At 46.0% G+C, this 16,922-nt stretch overlaps 1 protein-coding gene across 1 annotated transcript in view; it reads right to left on the reverse strand.

The window, feature by feature from the left end:
• pacrg (PARK2 co-regulated) overlaps positions 1 to 16,922 on the reverse strand; it is a 324,372-nt gene that overhangs the window by 71,778 nt on the left and 235,672 nt on the right. Inside the window, exon 4 of the mRNA XM_078238143.1 lies at positions 8,108 to 8,257. Within this exon, the coding sequence (XP_078094269.1) occupies positions 8,108 to 8,257 (150 nt within the window). The remainder of the gene's footprint in view (positions 1 to 8,107; positions 8,258 to 16,922) is intronic.

The following is a 16,922-nucleotide window of genomic DNA, read 5'->3' on the forward strand; positions in this document are numbered from 1 at the left end:
TTGTCATTGCTCTTTTTATGATGAAGTTCCAACATTCCATCAAACTCATCTTCGGGATGTGAAAGCTTGTCCTCTACTCTGAACAGATGTTTCTGAGCTCAGCCTGTTTCCTGTGTGCCATCCTTTCAGCTCTCATTCTTAAATTTTATTTCTGTTAGTTGCTTCAGAGGCTCTCCAAGCTCCTCCAAGAATGTCTACCTTCTCTTGCAACTGTTCAACTTTTCCTTGATGTGCTAGGGGTGGCACGGGTGGCACATTGGTTAGCACTGCTGCCTCACAGTGCCAGACGCCTGGATTCATAGAGTCATAGAATAGAATCCCTACAGTGCAGAAGGAGGCCATTCGGCCCATCGAGTCTGCACCGATCACAATCCCACCCAGGCCCTACTCCCACATATTTTACCCGCTAATCCCTCTAACCTACGCATCTCAGGACTCTAAGGGGCAATTTTTAACCTGGCCAATCAACCTAACCCACACATCTTTGGAATTCAATTCCCGGCTTGGGTCACTGTCTGCATGGAGTCTGCATGTTCCCCCTGTGTCTGCATGGGTTTCCTCCGGATGCTCCTGTTTCTTCCTACAGTCTGGAAGATGTGCTGGTTAGGTGCATTGGCCATGCTAAATTCTCCCTCAGTGTACCCGAACAGGCGCTGGAGTGTGGCGACTGGGGGATTTTCACAGGAACTTCATATGCGGTGTTAATGTAAGCCTTACTTGTGACACTAATAGATAAACTTTACTTTGCTTCTTGATTTTAATTTCAGGCGTGTCATTTTTCAACAACTGAAATTGTCCTCAGTTTGTTCAGGCTTCCGATGCTTTTCCTTCTGTTTCTTGAGCTTCAGTACTGGATTTATATTTGCTAATCCTACTTCTGTTTTTTCCCCCTCCATCTGCAGCAGAGCTTTGTCCTTGTCTTTCATTTTAGTTTCTTTGTTGGTCGGGTCTGCCTCCAGAAAAGTCTTAACTTGTTGTTTCAGTTCTGCAATTGTTCTGCTCTTGGTTTCGTTATCTGCTCACAGTTTGAAAAGCTCTATGGCTTTTCCTTTCAAAGCCTCCTCCTTTCCATTCAGCTGGTTCTTTAGCTCTTCAGTCTTTTTCTTGTGCCGCTTGGTTTCTTCCAAGAATATCGAGCATGGTTGAATCTTCGCTGCCAACTAATTCTTCAATTCATCCAGAGTGGCATTAAATTGATTTTGCTTCTCTTCATAATTTTTCCTGAGGAATGAACTTTGATTTGAGGGGTCTTTGTAGTGTGTGAAGATCCTTCGATAGATTTTGCTTCTCTTTGCGATGCACAATTGCTTTATCTTGAGAGTTCTTGTAATTCAATGGTCTCCTCGAGTTTCTTCTGCTGTTCTTCCATTCTGCTCTTCAAGACAGTCTCCATTTCTTCATGCTACACATACCTTTATCTTGAGGGACAATCAACTGTTCTTTCAATGTTTATTTTCTTGTTGACCTCTTGGCTATTCTCTCTGCACTTCCGTACATTGCTTTGTTGCTACTTATAATTCCAATGCAGCTTTTGCTAATGTAGTATTAAGCATCTTTTTGAGCTCCTCATTTTTTCCATGAGCTTGTATTGTTTGTTGAAAGAGTCTTTCAGGGCAGCAACTTCTTAGAGTACTTTTTCTGCATGCTGTTGTGCTTGACTGTACTTCTAATTGAGTTCTTTCAACTCAGTTTTGATACATACATTTTCCTGTGGAATTGCTTCATTTTCTTTGGCAGCTTTTGTTTCTTTTGGATTACTTCAGATTGCCTTAGATATTGTTTCCCTTGTCCCAGGTCTCTTGTCTTTCTTGGCCTGGGATCTTCTGTCCTCCTTGCTCTGGGGTCTTCTGTCTCTTTCACCCCAGGGTGTCCTGTCTCCCTCAGCCAGGTGTCTCTTTTCTCCCTCATCCTGGAGTCTCCTGTTTCCATTGGCCCAGGATCTCCTTGCCCCTTCGGTGATTCACTGGGGGTGTTCTGGGCACTTTTTAACAGTCTGTGCTATCCACAACATGGAGTTTAAATTATTTGTCAAAGGTTTTTAATATTTCACCAAAGTTGTTGAGGACTCCATACGACCATAAGGTTGAGGACTCTGGGTCTGTACTCATTGGAGTTTAGAAGGATGAGGGGGAATCTTATTGAAACTTACAGGATACTGCGAGACCTGGATAGAGTGGACATGGAGAGGATGTTTCCACTAGTAGGAAAAACTGGAACCAGAGGACACAACCTCAGGCTAAAGGGATGATCCTTTAAAACAGAGATGAGGAGGAATTTCTTCAGCCAGAGAGTGGTGAATCTGTGGAACTCTTTGCCACAGAAGGCTGTGGAGGCCAGGTCATTGAGTGTCTTTAAGACAGAGATAGATAGGTTCTTGGTTAATAAGGGGATCAGGGGTTATGGGGAAAAGGCAGGAGAATGGGGATGAGAAAAATATCAGCCATGATTGAATGGCGGAGCAGACTCGATGGGCCGAATGGCCTAATTCTGCTCCTTTGTCTTATGGTCTTATGGCACGGTGGCACACTGATTAGCACTGCTGCCTCACAGGGTCAGGGACCCGGGTTTAATTCTGACATTGGATCACTGTCTGTGTGGAGTTTGCACATTCTCCCCGCTTCTGCATGGTTTTCCTCCGGGTGCTCCGGTTTCCTCCCACAGTCCAAAGATGTGCGGGTTAGGTTGATTGACCCTGCTAAATTGCCCCTTAGTGTTAGGGGATTAGCAGGGTAAATATGTGGGGTTACAGGGATAGAACCTGGGTGGGATTGTGGTCGGTGCAGGTTCGATGGGCCAAATGGCCTCCTTTTGCACTGTAGTGATCTCTGGTTACCTAAATTGGTCTGGATTTAATTTACTATCTATGGCTGTTTTTTATTATAGTAAGGAGTCTAACAACACCAGGTTAAAGTCCAACAGGTTTATTTGGTAGCAAACGCCACTAGCTTTCGGAGCGCTGCTCCTTCGTCAGGTGAGTGAGAGATCTGCTCATAAACAGCAAACAGGGCATATAAAGACAAACTCAATTTACAGTATAATGAATAATGATTGGAATGCGAGTCTTTACAGCTAATCAAGTCTTAAAGGTACAGACAATGTGAGTGGAGAGAGCATTAGCACAGGTTAAAGAGATGTGTATTGTCTCCAGACAGGACAGCCAGTGAGACTTTGCAAGTCCAGGCAAGTTGTGGGAGTTAGACTCCTTACTGTGTTTACCCCAGTCCAACGCCGGCATCTCCACATTATGTTTTTTATTATAACAGTTGAGTAGATATTTAAACTATTTTCTCTTCAAAATAGGTTTGCAGCTGCTGTTTTCTTCCCTTTTATCTTTCCGCACTTGTTGGCTTTCGGGAGGCTCCTGTCATACTGACAGAGCCATTTTGTTCAGCTTATTCTCTCTCCACTCAGTTGGGCCAATCACTTACCCAATTCCAAGCCTGAGAATCAATTGCAAAGCGATTTGTGAACTCTGCCTATAGCTTCAAAAAGCCTTCCCTCCAGCCCTGCCACCGGGGGTTATAATGCCGGCCATTTCCTTGCAGCTACACTCTGGATGTGCTGATCCTGGCTGCTGTCTATTCTGAAAGATAATTCCGATCATTTTACTGCATTTTTCTTGCTCCTCTTGTGACTTGCTAGGTCCCTTGACTCTGTGTTCACTCAGGTCTCGCTTTCCATCTACACGGTGCATTCTTCTGTTGCCTTTCTAACTGAAAAAAAAAGTCTTACTCCGCCTTTTGTGATCTAGCTGGGTCCTTTGACTCTGTGTTGATCAGGTCTGGCAATGGACCTTCATGTGTCCTGGTGAAATCCTACACCCTCCAGGGGCGGCATGGTAGCACAGTGGTTAGCACTGCTGCTTCACAGCTCCAGGGACCTGGGTTCGATTCCCGGCTTGGGTCACTGTCTGTGTGGAGTTTGCACATTCTCCTCGTGTCTGCGTGGGTTTCCTCTGGGTGCTCCAGTTTCCTCCCACAGTCCTAAGATGTGCGGGTTAGGTTGATTGGCCATGCTAAAATTGCCCCTTAGTTTCCTGAGTTGCGTAGGTTAGAGGGATTAGTGGATAAAATGTGTAGGGATATGGGGGTAGCGCCTGGGTGGCATTGTGGTCGGTGCAGACTCTATGGGCCGAATGGCCTCTTTCTGCACTGTAGGGTTCTATGATTCCACGTCTGCAATGGAGCTTTTTTTAAGCAATCTCCAACTGTGTCTTCAGTTTAGGTGCATTTCTCTCAGGGCATGATGGCACAGTGGAGGCTGGCACGGTGGCACAGTGGTTAGCACTGCTGCCTCACAGTGCCAGGGACCCAGGTTCAATTCCAGCCTTGAACGACTGTCTGTGTGGAGTATGCACATTGTCTCCATGTCTATGTGGGATTCCTCCGGGTGCTCCGTTTTCCTCCCACAGTCCAAAGATGTGCAGGTTGGGTAGATTGGCCATGGTAAATTGCCCCTTAGTGTCCCAAGGTGTCTAATTTGAAGGGATTAGCCATGATAAATGTGTGGGGTTACAGTATGCTTTTTCGGAGAGTTGTTGCAGACTCAATGGGCCAAATGGCCTCCTTCTTCCCTGTAGGGATTCTATGGTTCCATGGTTTGGTCAGGGTTCAGTTTCTTTAGTGTTTCACGCTTTGAGAATCTGGGATCCCTTTCCAACTTCTCTGGGACTTCAGGCTCCAACCTTCACTGCCACTGTGTTGTAAAGTTATTTAGTGTCACACCAAGGGGTATGGAGATCTGAATGGTTAAGCATATACCGTTTATTAACTATGTACATCCCCAAGGTACGGGCTTGTATTGGAACTGTCCCCATGCTGGATACTACACACAGTCTACCACCGTGTGACCTTTTACATCATACCATGGGAAGTATTGTTTTGATGTGGAGATGCCGGCGTTGGACTGGGGTAAGCACAGTAAGAAGTCTCACAACACCAGGTTAAAGTCCAACAGGTTTATTTGGTAGCAAATACCATAAGCTTTCGGAGCAGAGCTCCTTCGTCAGATGGAGTGGATATCTGTTCTCAAACAGGGCACAGACACAGAAATCAAATGTTTTGTTTTCAAAAGTATTGTTTTCCCAGTCCCATATTAGACCTCAGCACTACAATGAGGACCGCAGATTTCCTTCCTTAATGGGCAATAATGAAGGTTTTTACAACAATCAATGGTCACCATTACTGAGACTAATTAATTAATTTAATTCCTGCAATGGTGGGATTTGAACCCACATCCACAGAACATTAGCCTGTGTCTCCGACCTCCTAGCGCACTCACATTACTACTTTGCCACCAGCTCCCCCAACTAATCTCTGAAACGGCCAAGTTAGCTTTGTTCAAGAAGGTGGCTCACCACAACCTTCTCAAGGGTTGGGCAATAATTGCTGGCTTTCTCAGTGACACCTGCATCCTGTGAATGAGCAGAGAGTTGTCTTCTGTCTTGGTTCGACAGGAATCCTATTGGCTGATTCAGAATATCAATGGTGCGCATAAAGATATACATGGCTAAATGCTCTGTAACTAGCCTGAAATTTATGATTTCAATACATCACCACATTGGATACCCAGTTTAATCAGTCTACAGCCAAAGTTAAGATTAGAAGCAAATTATCCTGGTTCCCCTCCCCATGCTGACGCTATAGTTAAGAAAGCCCACCTATACCTCTACTTTCTCAGAAGACTAAGGAAATTTGGCATGTCAGCTACGACTCTCACCAACTTTTACAGATGCGCCATTGAAAGCATTCTTTCCGGATGTATCACAGCTTGGTATGGCTCCTGCTCTGCCCAAGACCGCAAGTAACTACAAAAGGTCGTGAATGCAGCCCAATCCATCACGCAAACCAGCCTCCCATCCATTGACTCTGTCTACACTTCCCGCTGCCTCGGCAAAACAGTCAGCATAATTAAGGACCTCACGCACTCTGGACATTCTCTCTTCCACCTTCTTCCATCGGAAAAAAGATATAAAAGTCTGAGATCACGTTCCAACCGACTTAAGAACAGCTTCTTCCCTGCTGCCATCAGACTTTTGAATGGACTTACCTTGCATTAAGTTGATCTTTCTCCACACCCTAGCTATGACTGTAACACTACATGCTGCACTCTCTCCTTTTTCAGAGAGGCAGCATAGGCAGCCTAGGCCAAAAGGCCTCCTCCTGTTCTACATGTTTCTACACAGCAGATCAAAGTGTGGCAATATTGACATAAAGCAACTTAGTCTGGCACAGTCACAACATTGCTCCCAATCACAATGTTGCATAAGAACATAAGAACTAGGAGCAGGAGTAGGCCACCTGGCCCCTCGAGTCTGCTCCGCCATTCAATAAGATCATGGCTGATCTTTTCGTGGACTCAGCTCTGCTTACTGTGCTGAAGAATACATTTCATATCATGGTCTGTATGTTTCATTCTAACAAAGTTCATCGGAATGGGATTTATCCTAGGATTCTCTGGGAAGCTCGAGAGGAGATTGCAGAGCCTTTGGCTTTGATCTTTGTGTCGTCATTGTCTACAGGAACAGTGCCAGAAGACTGGAGGATAGCAAATGTTGTCCCCTTGTTCAAGAAGGGGAGTAGGGACAACCCTGGTAATTATAGACCGGTGAGCCTTACTTCTGTTGTGGGCAAAGTATTGGAAAGGATTATAAGAGATAGGATTTATAATCACCTAGAAAGGAATAATTTGATTAGGGATAGTCAGCACGGTTTTGTGAAGGGTAGGTCGTGCCTCACAAACCTTATTGAGTTCTTTGAGAAGGTGACCAAAGAGGTGGATGAGGGTAAAGCGGTTGATGTGGTGTATATGGATTTCAGCAAAGCGTTTGATAAGGTTCCCCATGGTAAGCTTTTGCAGAAAATACGGACACATGGGATTGAGGGTGATTTAGTGGTTTGGATCAGGAATTGGCTAGCTGTAAGAAAACAAAGGGTGGTGGTTGATGGGAAATATTCATCCTGGAGTTCAGTTACTAGTGGTGTACCGCAAGGATCTGTTTTGGGGCCACTGCTGTTTGTCATTTTTATTAATGACTTGGATGAGGGCGTGGAAGGATGGATTAGTAAATTTGCGGATGACACTAAAGTCGGTGGAGTTGTAGACAGTGCGGAGGGAAGTGGCAGGTTACAGAGGGACATAGATAAGCTGCAGAGCTGGGCTGAGAGGTGGCAAATGGAGTTTAATGCGGAAAAGTGTGAGGTGATTCACTTTGGAAGGAGTAACAGGAATACAGAGTACTGGGCTAATGGTAAGATACTTGGTAGTGTGGATGAACAGAGGGATCTGGGTGTCCATGTGCATAGATCCCTGAAAGTTGGCACCCAGGTTGATAGGGTTGTTAAGAAGGCGTATGGTGTGTTAGCTTTTATTGGTAGAGGGATTGAGTTTCGGAGCCAGGAAGTCATGCTGCAACTGTACAAAACTCTGGTGCGGCCGCATTTGGAGTATTGCGTACAGTTCTGGTCGCCGTATTATAGGAAAGATGTGGAAGTGTTGGAAAGGGTGCAGAGGAGATTTATCAGGATGTTGCCTGGTATGGTGGGAAAATCGTATGAGGAAAGGCTGAGGGGCTTGAGGTTGTTTTTGTTAGAGAGAAGAAGGTTAAGAGGTGACTTAATAGAGGCATACAAGATGATCAGAGGATTAGATAGGGTGGATAGTGAGAGCCTTTTTCCTCGGATGGTGTTGGCTAGCATGAGGGGACATAGCTTTAAATTGAGGGGTGAGAGAAATAGGACAGATGTTAGAGGTAGATTCTTTACTCAGAGAGTAGTAAGGGCGTGGAATGCCCTGCCTGCAGCAGTGGTGGACTCGTCAACGTTGAGAGCGTTCAAGTGGTTATTGGATAAACATATGGATGATATTGGAATAGTGTAGATTAGAGGGACTTTAGATTGGTACCACTGGTCGGCGCAACATCGAGGGCCGAAGGGCCTGTACTGCGCTGTAATGTTCTATGTTCTATGTTCTATGAAAACTTGCATAAACAATCATGTGGTTGTGACTGTCTTGGGATGTAGCCAAGTGCCTCTGTTTCACATTGCACAGGCAATAACTCATAAACATGCAAAGACCAGCGGGGAGATCCCACTGCACTGCAACTTACCATTCATATTTTTAAATATGTTCAGGATGGGTAGTATCTGTCGATAGTAAGGCACCAGAGCCTCGCCCACCATATCTCCCGACACAACGAGGTGCTGCAGGACTTTCAGTGTGGTGCATATAACTTGCTTGTTCCGAGTGTTCAGTGCATCTGTACAAGACATGAAAGGGTTATGGGTCTGTGTGCTGATTAAGTCCTCCCCGCTGAGCGAGTGATACATCATTTGTTGTTAGCAGAGTTTTAAACATATTCCAGTTAGATCGCTAGTGCTCATCTGTCCCTGATTCCCTTGCTATTAGCAATGCGACACCTACTACACTGTCCAGTGGATTCATATAGTGTTTGAAGCTTAACGCCTACTATTTCATCTTTCGCACTATTCCCTACCCTTCGGGATGGAAGGGCAGCGACGGCAAACAAGTGGCACATTTCCAGTCAAATGTCGCGCCCATTAAACAGAAAAGACCATCTCTCAACAAGCCCAGGACCATATAACCCTACAACCATCTGTAGCTTCAGCAAGTGTTTAACACAATCAAGACTTAGTCGTAAAATGTTCCAACAAGTATGCAATGTGCACTTGATCAGTCTGCTAAACTGCTGTGGCCAATTGAGTAAACAAAGTCAGCTTGTGTCAACTTTCTTTTCTAATTATTTTAATATCCTGCGTGTTGGCCTACACCAGCTGAACTCCAAGCAATTTAGAAACGGGAGCAAGGAAATAAACTCGGAGTGCGGTCCCGAAAGGTACGGAAGCAAAAACGAAATCCCTAGCAGCTTGTGGCAATGAGAAGCTGAAACTGAACTGGTAAAATAAAACAAATGTCAGCTGTGTTTGGGGAGCTTAGAGAGAGAGAGACCTGATTTCAATTAAACTAGTTTATGCAAAAACTGAAACGGACAAGAAGCGACGGCCAAGTTTGTAGACGAGCCTTTAAACTCGTTCAAAATCTTTGGCCGAAATTTTCCATTCTTGCCCGCGGCTGGGATTTTCCAGTTCCGCCTCAAGTTGAATGAAGTTTTGGCTGGAGTGCCAAATTTTCTGTTCTCGCTCGCAACGAGTCCCGCCATGGACAAAATCTGGAGAAACCTCAACCCCACACCCCCTTCCCCCCCCAACCCCAACCCAACCACCACGCCAGGTTTTCTGGTAAGAGAGGCGACTTGCCATTGGATTGGCCGCCAGCCAAATCTTCTGCTCCCACTGATAGAACATAGAACATAGAACATTACAGCGCAGAACAGGCCCTTCGGCCCACGATGTTGCACCGACCAGTTAAAAAAAAAAACTGTGACCCTCCAACCTAAACCAATTTCTTTTCGTCCATGAACCTATCTACGGATCTCTTAAACGCCCCCAAACTAGGCGCATTTACAACTGATGCTGGCAGGGCATTCCAATCCCTCACCACCCTCTGGGTAAAGAACCTACCCCTGACATCGGTTCTATAACTACCCCCCCTCAATTTAAAGCCATGCCCCCTCGTGCTGGATTTCTCCATCAGAGGAAAAAGGCTATCACTATCCACCCTATCTAAACCTCTAATCATCTTATATGTTTCAATGAGATCCCCTCTTAGCCGCCGCCTTTCCAGCGAAAACAATCCCAAATCCCTCAGCCTCTCCTCATAGGATCTCCCCTCCATACCAGGCAACATCCTGGTAAACCTCCTCTGCACCCTCTCCAAAGCCTCCACATCCTTCCTGTAATGTGGGGACCAGAACTGCACACAGTACTCCAAGTGCGGCCGCACCAGAGTTGTGTACAGTTGCAACATAACGCTACGACTCCTAAATTCAATCCCCCTACCAATAAACGCCAAGACACCATATGCCTTCTTAACAACCTTATCTACTTGATTCCCAACTTTCAGGGATCTATGCACACATACACCTAGATCCCTCTGCTCCTCCACACTATTCAAAGTCCTCCCGTTAGCCCTATACTCAACACATCTGTTATTCCTACCAAAGTGAATTACCTCACACTTCTCCGCATTAAACTCCATCCGCCACCTCTCGGCCCAACTTTGCAACCTGTCTAAGTCTTCCTGCAAACTACGACACCCTTCCTCACTGTCTACCACACCACCGACTTTGGTGTCATCAGCAAATTTGCTAATCCACCCAACTATACCCTCATCCAGATCATTAATAAATATTACAAACAGCAGTGGCCCCAAAACAGATCCCTGAGGTACACCACTTGTAACCGCACTCCATGATGAATATTTACTATCAACCACCACCCTCTGTTTCCTATCCGCTAGCCAATTCCTGATCCAATTTCCTAGATCACCCCCAATCCCATACATCTGCATTTTCTGCAGAAGCCTACCATGGTGAACCTTATCAAACGCCTTACTAAAATCCATATATACCACGTCCACTGCCTTGCCCCCATCCACCTCCTTGGTCACTTTCTCAAAAAACTCAATAAGGTTAGTAAGGCACGACCTACCTGCCACAAAACCATGCTGACTATCACCTATCAATTCATTACTCTCCAAATAACTATAAATCCTATCCCTTATAATTTTTTCCAACATCTTGCCGACAACAGAAGTGAGACTCACCGGTCTATAATTCCCGGGGAAGTCTCTGTTCCCCTTCTTAAACAATGGGACAACATTCGCTAACCTCCAATCTTCTGGTACTATACCAGAGGCCAACGACGACCTGAAGATCAGAGCCAGAGGCTCTGCAATCACTTCTCTTGCCTCCCAGAGAATCCTTGGATAAATCCCATCCGGACCAGGGGATTTATCTATTTTCAGACCCTCCAGAATATCCTGCACATCCTCCTTATCAACTGTAATACTGTCTATTCTACTCCCCTGCAACCCAGTGTCCTCCTCAGCTATATTCATGTCCCCTTGCGTGAACACCGAAGAGAAATATTGGTTCAATGCTTCACCAATCTCCTCCGGTTCCACACATAACTTCCCTCTGCCATCTATAACTGGCCCTAAACTTGCCCTAACCAACCTTCTGTTCTTGACATACCTATAGAACGCCTTAGGATTCTCTTTAACCCTATCCGCCAAAGTCTTCTCATGTCCCCTTTTAGCCCTTCTAAGCTCGCTCTTCAACTCCCTCTTAGCCAATCTAAAGCTTTCTAGTGCACTACCCGAGTGCTCACGTCTCATCCGAACATAAGCCTCCTTTTTCTGTCTACGGTATTTTGGCTCGCCCATCCTGCCGTGTAGTTGGCGGGGGGTTGAGGGGGGGGGGTGGGATTGGGAGCGTGGAAGATCCTGCCAGTGGGAAGGGCTGGAAAATGCCGCCCATTGTGGTTCCATTGACCGTATTCATAGGGAATTAAAGTGTTGAACCTCTTTGAAATATCAAGACGTAGGACTTTCAGAGCAAAGTGCCTCCCAGCGCCAGAGACTCGGGTTCGATTCCCGGCTTGGGTCACTGTCTGTGTGGAATCTGTACGTTCTCCCCATGTCTGCGTGGGTTTCCTCCGGGTGCTCCAGTTTCCTCCCACAGTCTGAAAGATGTGCTGGTTAGGCGCATTGGCCACGCTAAATTCTCCCTCAGTGTACCCGAATAGGCGCCGGATTGTGGCGACTAGGGGATTTTCACACTAACTTCATTGCAGTGTTAATGTAAGCCTTACTTGTGACACTAATAAATAAATTTTAAACAAAGTGGGAAGCATTTCTGCAGAAGTTCAGGCAGAATGGTACAGTGGGTTAGCACTGCTGCCTCACAGTGCTGGGGACCCGGATTCAATTCCCGGCTTGGGTCACTGTCTGTGTGGAGTTTGCACATTCTCCCCATGTCTGTGTGGGTTTCCTCCGGGTGCTCCGGTTTCCTCCCACAGTCCAAAGATGTGTGCGTTGGGTGGATTGGCCATGCTGAATCGCTCCTTAGTGTCGGGGGATTAATGAGGGTAAATGCATGGGGCTAGGGCCTGGGTGGGATTGTGGTTGGTGCAGTCGCGATGGCCCAAATGGCCTCCTTCTGCACTGTAGGATTCTATGATTCTAGAACAATCTTCAGGCTATAGTTTCTTTTGGGGCACGAATGTAATTACTTGGAGGGGAATACACACGGCAGATGTTATATCCTTGAGGGTGGAGAGAATGGAAAGGAACACTTGTAAACACTGCTGAGTATAATGCTGAAAAGGAAATGTGAAGCACTTTTATTTATAGTTGTCTGCTTGGTTATATCAGTAACTGGTTGCTGACAGGCTTTGATTGTTTTTGCTAAGAGATACTCTATTACCTGGATGACTATTATGGCACGAACATTATTAACCCAATAGAACGACAATCCAGATATAGAATATAAGTGATCATCTTTCTGACACTAACTACAATAGAACGGCACGGTGGACAATTATATTTAAATCTTTCAGACACTGAAAGCCTCGATGCTCTTTGCGCTAAAATAACGGTTTTGATCTACAGACACTACTGCAAGTCTTTTTTTAAACACTGGTTTTATTCTGAAACAATTGACATGGGTTTTCTGTCACAAGTGATAGTGAAGCGGAAAGAAAAAGAGAAACTGACTGTCAGACCCAAAACTTTAGCCTCTTCTCTTCATTTCCCCCTCATCCATAACATTTTCTCAGTCCTTTTATTTATCAGTCTGCTCTTGTCAAGTCCTCCATTCCCATTAGGGCGGCACGGTGGCACAGTGGTTAGCACAGCTGCCTCACAGCGCCAGGGACCCGGGTTCGATTCCCGGCTCGTGTTACTGTCTGTGTGGAGTTTGCACATTCTCCCCGTGTCTGCATGGGTTTCTTCCGGATGCTCCGGTTTCCTCCCACAGTCTGAAAGACGTGCTGGTTAGGGTGCATTGACCGGAACAGGCGCCAAAGTGTGGTGACTAGGGGAATTTCGCAGCAACTTAATTTCAGTGTTAATGTAAGCCTTACTTGTGACTAATAAATAAACGTTAAATCTGGTTAGCACTGCGCCAGGGACCTGGGTTCGATTCGGGCCTCGGGTCACTGCCTGTGTGGAGTTTGCACGTTCTCCCTGTGTCTGCGTGGGTTTCCTCCGGGTGCTCCGGTTTCCTCCCACAGTCCAAAGATGTGTGGGTTAGGTTGATTGGTCATGCTAAATTGATCCTAGTGTCATGGGATTAGCAGGGCAAATGCATAGGGTTATGGGGATAGGGCCTGGGTGGGATTATTGTTAGTGCAGGCTTGATGGGCCAGATGGCCTCCTTCTGTAGGATTCTATGATTATACTGTGTGGTTTCAGTCCAAAGCTGAAAACAGAGTTCTTATTCTCTACACAGCTCCTTGGGGACCGTTTCCTTAAATAATTAATTTTTGGGATGTGGGTGTTACCGGTGAGGTCAGCATTTCTCGCCAATCCCCAGCTGCACTTGAGAAGGCGATGGATCTTATTCTTGAATCACTGCAATCCCCGTGGTGAAGGTGTTCCCACAGCGCTGTTGGGAAGGGAGTTCCAGGATTTTGACTCACCAACAGTGAAGGAACGGCCAATATATTTCCAAGTCAGGATGGCGTGTGACTTGGAGGAGGATTCAGAGGTGGTGGTGTCCACACACCTCTGCACTTCCAGGTGGCCAAGTCACTTTTCTTTTATTAATTCATGGTACATGGGCGTCGCCGGCTGGGCCAGCATTTATTCATTGCCCATCCCTAGTTGCCTGAGGGCAGTTGACAGTTAACCACATTGCTTTGGCTCTAGAGTCACATGTAGGCCAGACCAGATAGGGAAGGCAGATTTCCTTTCCTAAAGGGACATTAGTGAACCAGTTGGATTTTTCCGACAATCGACAGTGGTTTCATGGTCATCAGTAGATTCTTAATTCCAGATATTTTTTTATTGAATTCAAATTCCACCATCTGCCATGGTGGGATTTGAACCCAGGTCCTCAGAACATTAGCTGAGTTTTTGGATTATTAGTCTAGCGATAATACCACTAGGCCATCACCTCCCCCTTAAATTGAGTATCTTTCAGACAGAGATTGATGGGTTCTCGATTGGTAAGGGGATCATAGGTTATGGGGAAAAGGTGGGAGAATGGGGTTGAGATACATAGCAGGCATGATCGAATGGCGGAGCAGACTCGATGGGCCGAGTGGCCTAACTCTGCTCCTATAACTTATGGTCTCATGGTCTTATGGCATTTCAGGGGTTTGAATGATGCTGTTGAAGAAGCCTGGGCAAACTGCTGCAGTGCATCTTGTCAACAGTACACACTACACCGATGGTGGGCTGGCAGAGGGAGTTGCGTCACAATATTCTATTAAAAAATACATTAATTGGCGCTGCAACCGTTTCATTAACTCCTGCCTACTTTCATTGTTTTTAACTCACACCCTAGTTCCAGGCTTCACTTTAGTTTAATTTACACATTTGTTTCATTTCATATTTTCAGTCCACTCTTGTTTATTACTCTCGATTATACAGCAATGATCCCACTATCAGTTTACTGAGTAAAATATTTGCGCTTGCATTCTGTTTGTTTTCATTAAAGTGTATAATGTAACTCTATAATCTCACAGCTCCACTCACTTGGGAATACTTACACTCACAGCAAGTGCAGCTGAGAACTGAAGGTGAACAGTACTCAAAATGTAAGCATGTATGTTTTTATAAACAGCTTTAGTGTAAAACTGAACAACTTACTTTGATTAGTCCTCAAGTTTAAAGTTTATTTTATTAGTGTCACAAGTAGGCTTACATTAACACTGCAATGAAGTTATATAGCAACAAGCTATATAAGACCCTCGTCAGACCCCACTTGGAGTACTGTGCTCAGTTCTGGTCGCCTCATTACATGAAGGATGTGGAAAAGATTGAAAGGGTGCAGAGGAGATTTACAAGGATGTTGCCTGGATTGAGTGGCATGCCTTATGAGGATAGGCTGAGGGAGCTCGGTCTTTTCTCCTTGGAGAGACGTAGGATGAGAGGAGACCTAATAGAGGTATATAAGATTTTGATGTTGAGAGGCATAGATCGGGTGGACTGTCAGAGGCTTTTTCCCAGGGTGGAAATGGCTGCTACGAGAGGACACAGGTTTAAGGTGCTGGGGGGTAGGTACAGGGGAAATGTTAGGGGGAAGTTTTTCACACAGAGGGTAGTGGGCGAGTGGAGTCGGCTGCCGTCAGTGGTGGTGGAGGCAAACTCAATAGGGTCTTTTAAGAGACTCCTGGATGAGTTCATGGGACTTAATAGGATGGAGGGTTATAGGTAGGCCTAAAAGATAGGGATATGTTCGGCACAACTTGTGGGGCCAAAGGGCCTGTTTTGTGCTGTAGTTTTTCTTTTATGTTTCTACTGTGAAAATCCCCGAGTCGCCACACTCCGGAGCCTGTTCAGGTACACTGAGGGCGAATTTAGCATGGTCAATGCACCCTAACCAGCACATCTTTCGTACTGTGGGAGGAAACCAGAGCACCCGGAGGAAACCCACGCAGACATGGGGAGAACGTGCAGATTCAGCACAGATAGTGACCCAAGCCGGGAATCGAACCCGGGTCCCTGGCGCTGTGAGGCAGCAGTGCTAACCACTGTGCCGCCCCAAGGGTGGTAATAAAAGAGAAATGCTTAAAGTCAGCTAAGTCAAAGGCTTTGGATTGGAATTTTACTAAAGAGCTACAGGCTTCCAATTTTAATTCTATAATTAATAAACGTGCAACCTTGAGCACCTAAGAAGGACAAGGTCAGTAACTGTAAGGGAACACCGCCAACTGCAAGCTTCCCTCCAAGACACAAACTATCCTGAATTGGAAATATATCACCGTTCCTCGCAGTCAAAATCCTGGAGCTCCCTCCCTAACAGAATTGTGGGTGTATCTACACCTCATGGGGTGACACGGTGGCAAAGTGGTGAGCACTGCTGCCTCACAGCACCAGGGACCCGGGTTCAATTCCAGGCTTGGGTCACTGTCTGTGCGGAGTCTGCACGTTCTCTCCGTGTCTGCATGGGTTTCCTCCGGGTGCTCCGGTTTCTTCCCACAGTCCGAAATATGTGCTGGTTAGGTTGATTGGCCATAGTAAATTGCCCCTTAGTGTCAGGGGGAGGAGGAGGGTAAATAAATGGGGTTATGGGGATACGGCCTGGATGGGATTGTGATCTGTGCAGACCCGATGGGCCAAAGGGCTTTCTTCTGCACTGTAATGATCTTATGATGGACTGCAGTGGTTCAAAAAGGTGACTCACCACCACCTTCTCAAGGAGTAATTACGGATGGGTGATAAATGCTGGCCTGGCCAGTGATGCCCACATACCGTGAATGAGTAAAGAAAAATCTAACGATGGTGATTTTTAGTCCTACAACCATCGAACAAAACTAGGCAGTGGATAATACTGGAATGTTTTGACAGCTGCTGGTTAAATTCTACGGGTAATGATGTTTCATGTTTCTTTCTGTCACCAGTCGGACAGACTTACACAGTTCCAAAAGATGGTGACTAAACAAAAAGGTATTTCCAATCAGACCATTGCTCCTGGGAAGAGTGACAGCTACATAAACAAGATTATATTATAGATTCACAGTCCGTGAATTCGACTTGTTCTCAAGGAATTTGATACATGGCCACTTGTTTCATTCATTCATTCTCTCTGGTTTCCTTGCTGGGTTACCAACCAAAACCTCTGTTGTTTTTGTTTGCATGACCAAAGGCTTATCTGGAATCCTGGAGAAGGATCGGGCATGGGCTATTTGACTGTGGAGGGCAGCATAGCTGGAGCTGATGCTGTTCTCGTTCGATGGATAATGGTGGCGAGTTTGGAGGCGGTGCGGGGGGTGGGGGGGGGGGGGTGTGGAGGGGGTGATGGCATTTGTTTGGGGTAGAGTTTACGGGGCGCG

This window comes from Mustelus asterias, chromosome 21 (genome assembly GCF_964213995.1).
Source record: "Mustelus asterias chromosome 21, sMusAst1.hap1.1, whole genome shotgun sequence".
Taxonomy (NCBI): domain Eukaryota; kingdom Metazoa; phylum Chordata; class Chondrichthyes; order Carcharhiniformes; family Triakidae; genus Mustelus; species Mustelus asterias.